The 12,681-nt window shown below is 42.4% G+C and overlaps 1 protein-coding gene across 2 annotated transcripts; it reads right to left on the reverse strand.

Moving 5' to 3' along the window:
* Positions 1–483: 483 nt before the first annotated feature.
* On the reverse strand, positions 484–5,515 carry LOC116062364 (GTPase IMAP family member 8-like). 2 transcript variants are annotated; one of them, XM_031317024.2, is made up of 2 exons: positions 4,915–5,515; positions 484–2,063 (listed from the first exon to the last, which is right to left on the reverse strand). In XM_031317024.2, the coding sequence occupies exons 1-2, from the start codon at positions 5,468–5,470 to the stop codon at positions 997–999; spliced, it is 1,623 nt and encodes a 540-aa protein (XP_031172884.2). In that variant the 5' UTR covers positions 5,471–5,515; the 3' UTR covers positions 484–996. The 2 variants fall into 2 exon arrangements, with proteins under 2 accessions (XP_031172884.2, XP_035846717.1); XM_035990824.1 differs by having other exon boundaries at positions 484–2,078.
* Positions 5,516–12,681: the final 7,166 nt, after the last annotated feature.

A 12,681-nucleotide genomic window follows, 5' to 3' on the forward strand; every position in this document is an offset into this window, starting at 1 on the left:
AAGAGTCAATAACTTGTAAATAATCAAACTTTTACAACAATAAGTGATGAAAACTAATGTATATGATTATATAGCCAGTAAGTTATAAATGATGAAGCAGTACTTAATGATTCAGCTGATTGAACAATCACACCAGAAACAAACAACAAAGTCGTCTGAAGAAGACACAACAATATTACAGTTAACACAACATTAACAGAATAATCTATTACCAAATACAGAAACCATATCTAATAAAAATGAAAACTGCAAACAGCGATGGACGGGCCTCCATGTGCATCGGGATTACCGGGGTTACCGGCAGGAGGCCGATCTACGCGGCTGTTGGATGCTGCACACGAGTTAGACTTTATTTCCTGTGTGGAGTGTGGAAGTGTCATATTTCATTTCACTTCCACTACGACAAACAGGTTATTAGTTATAGTGGAGTAGCCAGACCTTCCTCTGCAGCGCTGTGGAGGAAGGTCTGGACACGAGAGACCTTCCTCCGTTCCGCAGCGTGTGGATGGTCTGGAAAAGCGAGACTACTTGATAAATAACATGTTTTAATATGGTTAATTTATGTTTTAATGCATTAAAAATTATGGTTGCATTGCTTTATTGGCAGAAGAAGTTAGTTTATTTTGGTGCAGAGGGGGTCTGTGGTTACTGACGGTTAAACTACAATAGAACTAGTTTATTAGATGTGTTGTCTGAAACTAAAGAGTTTCTATCTGATGTGAACGTGCACACTGGAGGGTCATAGAGAAATATAATTTAAATAATAATAATGTATTATATTTATTGATCCAGGGGCTGTGACTGATGGACAGGAGCCCTGAGCCAGTTCCCAACCCAACTCCCTACGGACTTAGATACTGACACCCAAATATTGAGATAATTTGTCACATGTTGCCCTTAAGAATAGTTCAAACTCTGCCTACTTTCTCACCTCCACACAGCTGACCAATCAGAGTCAAGTCAACTTTTATTTTTATGGCCAAATCCCAACAGAAGTTATTCCATGAGTAGTTGTGCTGCTACTACTCCTACTAGTCCTCCTACTACTCCTCCTACTCCTGCTCCTACTCCTGCTCCTGCTCCTAATCCTGATCCTACTAATGTTCCTACTCCTGCTCCTGCTCCAAATCCTGATCCTACTACTGCTCCTACAGCTGCTCCTGCTCCTACTACTGTTCCTACTACTGCTCCTGCTCCTGCTCCTGATCCTACTCCTGATCCTACTACTGCTCCTACAGCTGCTCCTGCTCCTACTACTGTTCCTATTACTGCTCCTATTGCTGCTCCTATTGCTGCACTTGCTCCTGTTCCTACTGCTGCTGCTGCTGCTGCTCCTACCCCGGCTCCTACCCCAGCTCCTATTGTTATTGCAGACAGAAACACTAATAACCAATTCAGGCTTTTAAACTTTTGGAAAAACTTAATTCTTTCCCATTTTGTCTTGCCTGGCAGGTTCCTTCTTTCATTAAAGAATGTCTCAGTTATCCTGAACATCTCATCGGTGTAGTTCTGTCCACCGTTATCTGAGACTATCTCATCTACTTTACTCAGGAAGTTTCTGACCTGTGCCCTGTTTCCTCTCTTTGTGTTGTCAAACACACAGAATCTACCATCACACATGGAGACCAGGTCAGACACATGTTGGTTGGACTGGATCAAATCATCAATGGACCGACCTCCCAGCTCGTCTCCGTGAGTAAAAAGCACCATGGAGTACTTATGAACATCTCTGCTGACCATTTGTACAAGCAGCTCAAACAGTTTGATGTCTGCTTCAGTGATTCTACCTATTCTGACTACAATAACAAAGGCATGAGGTCCTGGACTGCCCTTTTCTACTGACTTCATGATCTCTCCAAACAGCTGTTCAGGAGCCAGAACTTTATCAGTGATTCCTGGAGTATCGACCACCGTGACCCAGCGACCCTCCACTCTGGCTGCCTTGGAGACAGGCTTTGTACTGGCTGAATCAAAGCCAGGGACTGAATCAAACTGTCCCAGGATGGTGTTTCCTGATGAACTCTTCCCTCCTCCAGGACCACCGAGCAGCACCATCCTCCTGTCTTTGGAAACATCAGATAGAACACAGAAAACACATTGATATTAAAAATATGAAAAATAGTTCAAATTCTCATAACAGAAAACTCTCCAGATGGTACTAATAATACACAGCAGCAGTTTTCTTTCCAGCCATTTCCTGCCTCCTATCCGGGGCCGGCTAGTGGTGGTAGCAGGTTAAAACCCTTGTGTTGACTTCGGGTCACATGGGCCCGTTTTAAATTTCTGTTTTATATCAGAAAATATTGGACGTAGAAATAAGCGCTGAAAATGTGTACAAGAAAAATTTAAAAATTTAAAACGGAAAAAGCAAAAACAAATTGTGAAAAAAGGCGTCGCAAATGTCAGAAAAAAAAGTGTTTTTTTTCAAGGTTGAAACGAAGACAACACAAGGGTTATTAAACCAGGTAGACCAGACGACCCTCTCCCCAGCCAGGTTTCCAGCTCTATTTCTGCTTCCTGCTGTCTTACAGTTCAGTCGCTTTGCTACTTGCTCCTGACTCTGGAAGAATTTTTCAGCTGATATTATTGCTTTTCCTCTGTGGGAAACTACGAGCAGCAGCTCCTGGATACTTTTTGTATTTACTTTTACGACTTTTAACCAGGACCAAAAAGCGTGACCACATTACACCAGTTTTGGCCACGCTCCACTGGCTTCCTGTCTGTTTCAGGATTGATTTTAAAATTGTATTGCATGTTTTCAAGATTTTAGATGGGTTGTCGCCTTCTTATTTATCAGAGCTTTTACATGTCCACACACCTGTCAAAGCACTGATGTCTTCCAATCAGATGCTCCTCCATGTGCCCAGATCCAGGTTAATTAATAAAGTTGGCCGAGCCTTTGCATTGGCAGCTCCAAACCTCTGGAATGGTCTACCTATTCATGTAAGAACAGCTCGGACCATTGAAACGTTCAAGTCCGTGCTTAAGAACCTCTACTATTCGTTGGCTTTCAATTCAAGTTGAGCTTTGATACCTTCACCTTTTTCTACTGTTGGTTATTTTATATTGTATATTGTGTATTGTTCGTGTATATTATCACTTAGATTTTTTGGAGCTTGTTAAGCACTTTGGTCAACTGTGGTTGTTTTTAAATGTGCTATATAAACAAAATTGAACTGAGCTAAACTTTTGTAGACATGGTAGGCTATCGCCATATTTTACATTTTTATGACCACCTCAGTACTGCGTGAGCGTGGCCTTCCAATAGCACAAGGCTGTACTACAGTGTGCTACTTCGCTAAAGCTAATTAGCAGCAAGATGCCTCCATTCTCCGTAAATGACTAACACAAACCTCCACAGATTGCAGTTTTGGAAACCCAAATTCACCGGTAAGAAGTAAACATGGAAGCAAATGGGCCATATGGGAATGACACCACTTTACCATGGACCCAAAACATTGGAAAATAGCATGCTAACACATGGCTAATTAGCACCAACAAGACTGGAAAGCAACAGGAGGGCTGTGTTCCGGGTAATTAATCAAGAAGTGGTTGTCCTTCCTGGAACTCTCTTGGTGCAAAAGTAAAATGTTTTTGTTGGAAATGGGAAGACAAGTAACCGGCAGGGCACAGCGCCCTGATATGTGTGATATGAACGGCTGGACTGCATTATCATCCAGGCAGATCAACCCCTGTTCTTAGTAGGACACAGCCGTGGACAGCTGCAAAAGTGAAAATTAGAAACAAAATGCCTCCCCACCAACCGAGTGTGAAACTGGATAACAGATTTGCTCCTCTGCTGCAGGACCCTGGATCTCCGTCTGATGACCTGGAGTAAGTCTCATCGTCACACAGCAGGGTAAGGACTGAGAGTAACTCAAAAAGTAAAAAGCTAAAGGGAAAGCTAACAACTGTGCCTTCAACTTTGTTTGTGGGTGACTCTGCTGTAAGACATGTGAAAAGAATGTTCAGTAAAATCACCAAAATACTCTGTTTTCTCAAAGACATGGTGTCAGACTTGGCCCAAAGAATCCTGCATATCTTGGCAGCACACCCAACTGTGAAGAGCATGATGCTGCATATAGGGTCAAATAATGTAATAAAGCAAGAGTCTGAAGTGCTTTAAAGGGACTTCATGGATCTGCTGAACACAGTCAGCTCTCTAAATGCTGAGTTGTTTATCAGTGGCCCTCCACCAATCAGAAGAGGAGTTGAGAGATTTAGCAGATTGTTGGCATTGAACACATGGCTTTCAACTGCATCTATCATTAGCAGATTTTCCTGTTCAAAAACTGCATATAAGCGGTAGTTTTCAGTTGTAAAGGAAAAAACTAACAAGACTAACTTGTGATTCTTATTCATAGGCCTTTTATGAAGTCACACACATCATTATATAGCCTGTTACGCTGCCTCCTGGTGGAGATCCCAATACGCTACAAACAGGCAAACTGGCCAATACTATAATACAGCTATATTAGCTGCTATAACTAAACTAAACACAAAAAAGATCAGTATCGGCCGTTTTTATTGCTCATTGATCGTTGACAATCGGTGTCGTGACTATAAACATGATCGGGCATCTCTAATACAGACCTCTACAAACATCAGACTGCTCGCTTTGCCAAAATTGAAAATCTAATAAGTACCATTAAACAAATATTCAGATCCAGCACTAAAGCATGCTTTGCTTTGAGCTGAAAATACAGACACAGCTCTCAAAATTTGAAGCTGTCTAAAGTCGCCCCCCACCCCAAGACCATTGGGATTGGTTTAAAGACATGCAAACAATTCAGAGTTTTTTTCCTATGCCAGAATGCACCTGTGGTGTAGCCGGACCTTGCTCCACAGCACTGTGGAGATAGACCAACTACTCCAGAATATGTGAACATGATATAAGATTCTATAAGATGGTACCTGGTGAGTCAGGTAGCTGCTGGGTTCTGAGGTGGCCTGTCTTCATCAGCAGCTCTCTGACTTGTTCCTCTTCTCTGTTTTCATTGTTGAACAGATGACATCTCCCTGAAAATGCTGCATGGTACGATGAACTTTCTTCATCTCCAAAGATGAAATCCTCCAGAGACCGGTCCTGTAAGGCGTCTCCATGTGTGAAGACCAGGTGACACTTATTAAACCCCTGAGGTCCGAGGACTCTTTCTACTGCCTTCACAACCTCAGCTTGTTCTTTGGTGAACCGTCCAACACTGAACACCACCAGGATCAGACGAGGTCTGGAGGACTGCAGGACGCAGGTCTGAATCTCCCTCTCAGATCCAAATATTCCCGGAGTGTCGATCACTGAGATCTGTTTCCCAAACACAGTTCCAGTTTGTGTAGAGATCTGCGTTGTCACTGGTGTGGAGGATTGTTCCGACTCAAACGCTGGTCGTCCCAGGATGGTGTTTCCTGAAGCACTTTTACCGACTCCGGTGTTTCCCAGAAGGACGATGGTGAGATCTGGATCTGGATCCATGACTGAGAAACCTTAAACCTGCTGGAGACAACAGACAGGATACAGTCAGTGGTGAATGGAAACTACTTGCTAGCACTACTTCCCAGTTGATGCTGGTCACAAACAGCCACAGAATAATATTACTCTGGTGGTTTGATTGCTCACATTATGCTCATTTTCAGGTTCATGATTGTATTTAGAGGTTGTACCAGAATAGGTTTATGTAGTTTAATTTTCAAAAAACACCATATCTTTGTTGTGCTGCACATTGCTGCAGCTCCTCTTTTCACCCTGTGTGTTGAGTTCTCTGTTTTAGCTACAGAGTGAGACCTCTCACTGCTGTACCATCTTTGTTGGGAGTCGCACATGTGCAAAAAGTACTGCTAGCAAGTCAAAAGCAGAGTATGAGGGCGTGTCCTGACAGTACCTAGGTAAGGACTACTAGCCAGTCAGAAGCAGAGTATGAGGGTGTGCCCTGACAGTACCTAGGTAAGGACTACTAGCCAGTCAGAAGCAGAGTATGAGGTCCTGACAGTACCTAGGTAAGGACTACTAGCCAGTCAGAAGCAGAGTATGAGGGCGTGCCATGCTAGCAGCTAGGCGAGCATTATAACGTGTGTTCCAAAGTGACCACGTTTGTCTCTGAAGTAAAGGCTGGACTACAATAGAGCTGTTTGGAGCAGTTGGTGAACAGTGTTTTCTGTTGGAGATGGTAAGTCCCTTTGGGGGGGACTTTAGGCTTTTTCACTTTGTAAACCTATAACGTGCACAAAAAGATATGACACAATAAATGATAGGGAAAAAGCCAAAAAAGCATAATATGAACACTTTAAATAAAATCTATACGTCAACATTATTACAACATTCTTACTGTAAATTTTGTTTATTTAGCTGATTTCAGATGTAGATAGGGTACTAAACTGATCTCCATCTCACAGGAGATTTGATTTACTGTTAAATGAAGAAACTGCTAAATGAAGGCAGTTACTGCCATCCTGTGGACACTAATGGTAAAGGGCAGCTTTTCTTAGTGAACTCTAGTCTCGCTTTGCAAGACCTTCTTCCACAGCGCTGCAGAGGAAGGTCTGTCTAGTCCACTCAGCATTCCTGGATGGGAGAAAAACATTCTCTGGTTTATTGGCATTTCTTTAAACCAATCACAATCATCGTGGGCGGGGCTAAGCTCCAGACGGAGCCACGGTGCCTCTGCTAAATAGTCTCAGGAAGGAACTTGTTTTGGTGGAACATGTGAATGTTCAAAAGTAGTTTTAGTCGTGCAAAAGAACACTCAGATTGGACAGATAGTCTAGCTAGCTGTCTGGATTTACCCTGCAGAGATCTGAGGAGCAGTTAACTACAGTCCTCACAAATCCACCGGAGGTTAGAACACCAACACAAAGACAGAGGAAGGGGACGCACATCCACACGAGGGACATCCGGCAGAATTTTTGCAGCAGCACCGTAGCAATCCCGGAAATCAAATGTCATGGATATAGCCATAGTCCTTAGAAATCCACTGGAGGTTAGAACGCCAACACAAAGGAAGAGGAAGGGGACAGAGATCGGAGAAAAGAAATGCATCCGGTGGAATTTCTTGTGGCACTGGAGCAATCCCGGAAGTGGAATGTCATGGGTATGGACTAATGCAACTCAAAGTGGGCAGCTACTGGTGGCTCCAGCCATCGCCATTATGGCTGCAAAGATTAATAGATTAGTCAACTATTACATTTTTCTGCAACTATTTTGATAATCGAATCAATTATTAATCTTGGGCTTTACATTAATCCACAATAAAAATAATCAGTAGTTGCAGCCCTAGTTGCCATCTTGGCAGTGGTTGACGACAGCTAATCCAGAGCGTGAATAAAGTCACAGTCTGCTGGCCTCCCGTGATGACAGCCACCTGTGCCTCAAAGCAGAACGCCCTTAATGAAGTAACTAAACCTTTAAATAACATTTCAGCTAAAAAAAACTATCTATATAGGTATTTATTAGTGTTGTTAAAGGGATACTTCACCGATTTAGCATTAAACTTTGTATCAGTAGAGACCCGGTAGTATTTTCTTTTTTTAAAGATTATATTTTTGGGACTTTTCCCTTTATTGACAGTGGATAGACCAGAAAGGGGGAGAGAGACGGGGGATGACATGCAGCAAAGGGCAGCAGGTCGGATTCAAACCCTGCGCCACTGCAGGACTCAGCCCACATGGAGCGAACGCTCTTACTGGGTGAGCTAGAGCCCGCCCATCATCTTTTCAGCAGAAAACTTTTACAAAAATGATGTGCATTCAAACTACTGCACATGTGTACCACCGGGATACATTGGTACAGATCGGAGATATGCAGGACACTTTATTACAGACCGAATACTCAACACACTACGCGAGCTTCACCTGCGATGCTGCTAGCCGGGGAAAGGGACCTCGACAGCGGTGTGCAGGAGTTCGAGGCGAGCTTGGTTGAAAGCTAACGCTAGCCGGCCACCTGTCCCATCCATCCTGCTTGCAAGTGTCCACTCATTAGACAACAAACTGGACTACATCCAACTTCAACCAAACTCCCAACACGACTTCAGAGACTGCTGTGTTTTTGTTGTTGTGGAAACATGGCTGAACAACAGTGTACCGGACTATCCAGATACCAGGCCTGCTGCTCTGTTGCCAGGTAAGACGAGTGGAGGTGGACTGTGTTATCACAGACTGGTGCTTGTATCCAACTAACTGCTAACTGCTGGTGGAGTTTGTGAATGTTAAATGCTGACCATTCTACATTCCTCGCAAATTTACCACTATGTTTATACTCTGTGTTTACAGCCCACCAAGCGTTAATGCTACTATGTGTTAGCTGAAATTTATGGAGCCTATAACGTGTGTGCACTAAATGTAGCCTGTTTCGTATGTCATTTTTATATATTTTAAATGTGTAAGACCATTTGAGCCACGGTGAAATGTTGTTTCGTGTATATGGTTGAAATGACAATAAAACACACTCAAGTTGAGTTGATCGTCTCACTCTCTGTCTGTCTGTCTGTCTGTCTGTCTGTCTGTAAATGGTAGGCGTGGCTTGGGAGTGGACTCTAAAGCAGCGAAGCAAGTGCATTCTGGGATTTGGTGTCTTTCATCCACAGGAGCCAAAAACACATTTTCTGGATTTTCTCGGCCTAGAAGCCACCAATTTCTAAAATGTTTTCACATTTCTACTACATAAGTAACCCAATTTAAAGATATATTCATCTTTCCAATGGTGAAATATCCCTTTAATGGTTCAGCTCCAACTCTTGTAACTATGCATAGAGACTGCCCTCTAGTGGTTGAAACCTGGCTATTGCAATTGGATTTAGCATTGGGCGATCTAGTGCTTGGTGAGGTTTATGGTGCCAGCTTCGATCACTAAACAATCCCCCCACCCCCCTCCCCAGGAGATGCTAGATCAGACACAATGTGTCACACATCAACACTTAAAGCTTCAACAGCATCAACACACTTTTGGTTGTTAACAACTTCTCCCCAGTTTCAGATCACATTCCTGTTGGAACATGTTACATTGTGTAGGTTTTGGTTTGGAAGCCATATTGGTGATTTCTATACAGTTACAGTCAGTCTTCAGCTGCAATGAATAATAATAATAATAATAATAATAATACATTTTATTTACGGGTGCCTTTCATAGCACTCAAGGTCACCTCACAGTTAAAACAAGCAAAAAAGCAGTTAGAAAGGCAAATATAATAATGTCATTACCAGCTTGCTCTTGGGGGAATTACAGGAATTGTTGGGTCTTTGTAAATTATAGAATGTGGTCTAGACCTACTCTATCTGTAAAGTGTCTTGAGATAACTTTCGTTATTTGATATTATAAATAAAATTGAATATGACAGACTAATACATGACACCAAAAAGAGTCAGATCAAAAGAAACGTCCCTTAATTTTCGCCCATCACTAGAAGTGATGGGAGTAACTTGTTACAAAAGTAATGCAATTACAGTAATATATTCCTTTTTGCTGTAACACAGTAATATAACGCATTACTAATACATTTTCGGTAATATTATACTCGTTACAATCTCAGTAACGCGTCACAATGCATTTTAACCCAAAATAAAGTGTTCGTTTTTTTAAGAATTCACCAACTCCGACAAACATTTTGGCACCAGAGAAGAAAAAAAATCCATGACGTTTTTCCTATTGTTGGACTTCGATAGTTGAGATGACCGAGAGATGGAGTCTACGTTTGCGAGATGGACATTCTCCCATTATTTTCATTTCGTAAAGCCCCAGACACACTGAGCCGAAAATCGGCCGTCTGACAGTCTGGGAGGTCGGTGACTCGAGTATGTTCGGTGTGCTCCGTGCCGTCGTCCGTCCGAGGGGCCGTCAGCCTTCATTTTGGCTGATTTGACATGTATAATGGGCGGGGCGGGCCCTGCCGGCAGTCAGACTCAATGACCCATCTGATTGGTGGAGAGCTAACCAGGAAACGGGGAGCAGGATGAGCGTGACTAGAGTCTCTCAAAATCTGAGTAAAATCTTTTAAACTGACCTTTGTTGATCTGAAATGAAGACAGATTCAGCAGCTGCACGGCCTATTTCTCTCTTACAATGTTTTCAGAAACACGTTTCGGTGAACTATTTTAGTCCAATATGAGATCGTATTCTGAACGAGACACCATGACAGTCTGGCTTTGAACTTCTGGAGAAACCAGACCCACGTGACGCATTCGTCCAATCAGCTGCCGGTTTTCATTTTTGGGCGACAATACAGATTAGTGCCGCCTGCTGCTATGGAGACGTATTGTAATGGCAAAAAACGACCTTTCTACATGATTTGAATTCTCCTGGTCTACATTTTGTGTTTATTAACCTAGAATATTCTTCATGGTGAACAGCTGAGATGGTAACCTTGGAGACACCTGAAGCCGTCTTCTTTTAGCCTTGTGTTTTAGGTGTTAGCAGATAAGGGTTACAGTGGTAACCACAAACAAAGTCATTTGACTTTGTTTGCAGATTTTGAACTGTTTATGGTGTTTTGTTTAACTGTTTGCTCCTGCTAAGAAACTTTAGGAGGAGGGGTGTGTGTGACTGCTCGTCTCGTATATATTGTGTGCTGATTTTCTGCTTGCCAGAAGACACTTTCTCTGGTGCTGTTTGTACTGGCGAAACTGTGTTTTCTATATTTGCAAATAAATAATAAATACTCAAAGACCAAACTTTGGTTTACATTCTCAGTCTCTATTTGTTTCATCTTGTACTTTTTGATTTACACTCCGGCTGCAATAAGAAACTACCACCACAGTATTACGTCTCGTCTCTTCGGTGTGTTCTGAGGCATTGTTTTGACCAACTCAGGGAGACTGATCAGTCCAACTGCCTTTTCTGCCGAGGGTCGGCCGTCTGGTCCGTGTGTCTGGGGCTTTAGAGACAAGAATAAGAACATTATAGTCAAGTGCAATCTTTGCGCGACACCGAGAGAACTCTCTACATCGAGAATTAACACAAGTAACTTGAGGAAATACCTGGACCGGTGCCACGCTAACACTAAGCTAACCCAGAGAGCTGCAGGCGTAGAGAAGAGAAAGAATGCCGAGGATGAGAGCACGGAGAAGACGCTACAGAAATGAAGTGGACATTACAGACCTTCACAGTGTGTTTACCACCGATGATGATGATCCCGAGCGTGGGCTATGTGTCCTGCCTCCCCACCATAGATACACTTAATCTAATTGCTAACAATGGGGTTGATACAGTAAATGGCTAGCATCTAATCCAGAATCGAAGGCTGTGTATCGTAGTGCCACAGCCAAATGTTCAGCGCTATGGACAAAGGCCAGCCACTCCACAGTCGTAGTCGAGTGCCTGGAAGAGGTCAGTGATAGAAAGTAGAGCCCGACCGATAAAAAAAAAAATCATCAGAATCATTCATAATGACAAATGACAAATGATTCTGATAATTGAATATTAAAAAAATAAAATAAAAACGGATGAAACACCCTTCAACCATGTTGTGAGTGTTGGCGTTGCATAGTTTGTCCACCAGAGGGCGCTCTACAACCTCCCTGTTGGCTACACTCGTTATTGTCTTTTTGTTCAAAGGACTTTAAGTTTCATATCTTAAGTTTGTATTTTTATACATTTTATTCATCAGAACTTTAATATATTTGGATGTTCCTCTGTTCTGTTGAGACAATAAAACAAGTTTATTTTTAAACTGCATTATCATATTATTTTAGTGAGGACTCATAAATAACTTCAAATAACTAATGTTAAGGGAATCTGTTTATGTTTTGTTACGCGTTACTGTTTTTATATACATATATATATATATATATACATATATATATATATATATATATATCGGCTGATATATCGGAATATCGGATTTTTTAATCATCAAATGTTTGTATCGGTATCGGCCTTAAAAATCCTTTATCGCTCGGGCTCTAATAGAAAGTTGATTGTCCCCACAGTAACACGGTGGAACTCAGAATTCAAAACCTTAGCAGGGAAAAATGGCTTAATGCAAATGAGCACTGGGCTGCCTGAGGTTATTGTGGGAGCAATTAAAACTCCATTTGCCGCAACAATTGACTCCAAGGATGCGCTACTGGCCGCCGTCTCACTGCCCAAGTTCAAGCTACGCTGGGTGAAAGAAGAAGCAGGAGAGACCACATCAAGTTCCTCCTCCCTAACAACAGAAGAGCCTGCAGCCCTGATGCCTGATGTCCCTCACCCTGCTGCTGTTGCCTCCAGCGAGGAGGACTTTTTTTCACAGCCCAATGCCACGATGCGCCCATGTCAGTGGAAACAGAGGTGATGTCTTATTTAAGCTCTGCTCCTGTGACAGAGAATGGAAAGTCTGCACCAGTTTCCAAGAATTACAAAAATTGTACTCTGCTATAACGCCCCAAAACCATCCAGTGCACCAGTAGAAAGACTTTTCAGTCTCGGCCTACTTACAACCATAAGTAGGCCACATAGGTCTAGGCAATAAGTGTCTTCATAGTTATATTTATTTTACCAGCCTGGTTTGGCTGCAGCTACCTCTGCTGTGGAATAACAGGTTTCCTGTTTCTACTTGATTTTTTACTTTCAATTTTCCTTGTGGGTGGGTCCAATATAGCCAAGCTGACATTTTATGTGAAGTTGGACTGAAATAACTGAGCTGTATTTTCACATGAGGTCTTACAGGCCCAAGCACACTGACTTTATTTTTGGTATTCCTGAAAAATATGGCC

This window comes from Sander lucioperca, chromosome 13 (genome assembly GCF_008315115.2).
Source record: "Sander lucioperca isolate FBNREF2018 chromosome 13, SLUC_FBN_1.2, whole genome shotgun sequence".
NCBI classification, from domain to species: Eukaryota; Metazoa; Chordata; class Actinopteri; order Perciformes; family Percidae; genus Sander; species Sander lucioperca.

What these genes read in the sequence shown, in the direction of transcription:
- LOC116062364 (XM_035990824.1), bottom strand. Translation starts at nt 5,470, where the DNA reads ATGGATCCAGATCCAGATCTCACCATCGTCCTTCTGGGAAACACCGGA. An exon ending in GCAGCTACCTGACTCACCAG is followed by an intron (nt 2,079 to 4,914) that starts GTACCATCTTAT and finishes TCTGTGTTCTAT; the next exon opens with CTGATGTTTCCAAAGACAGG.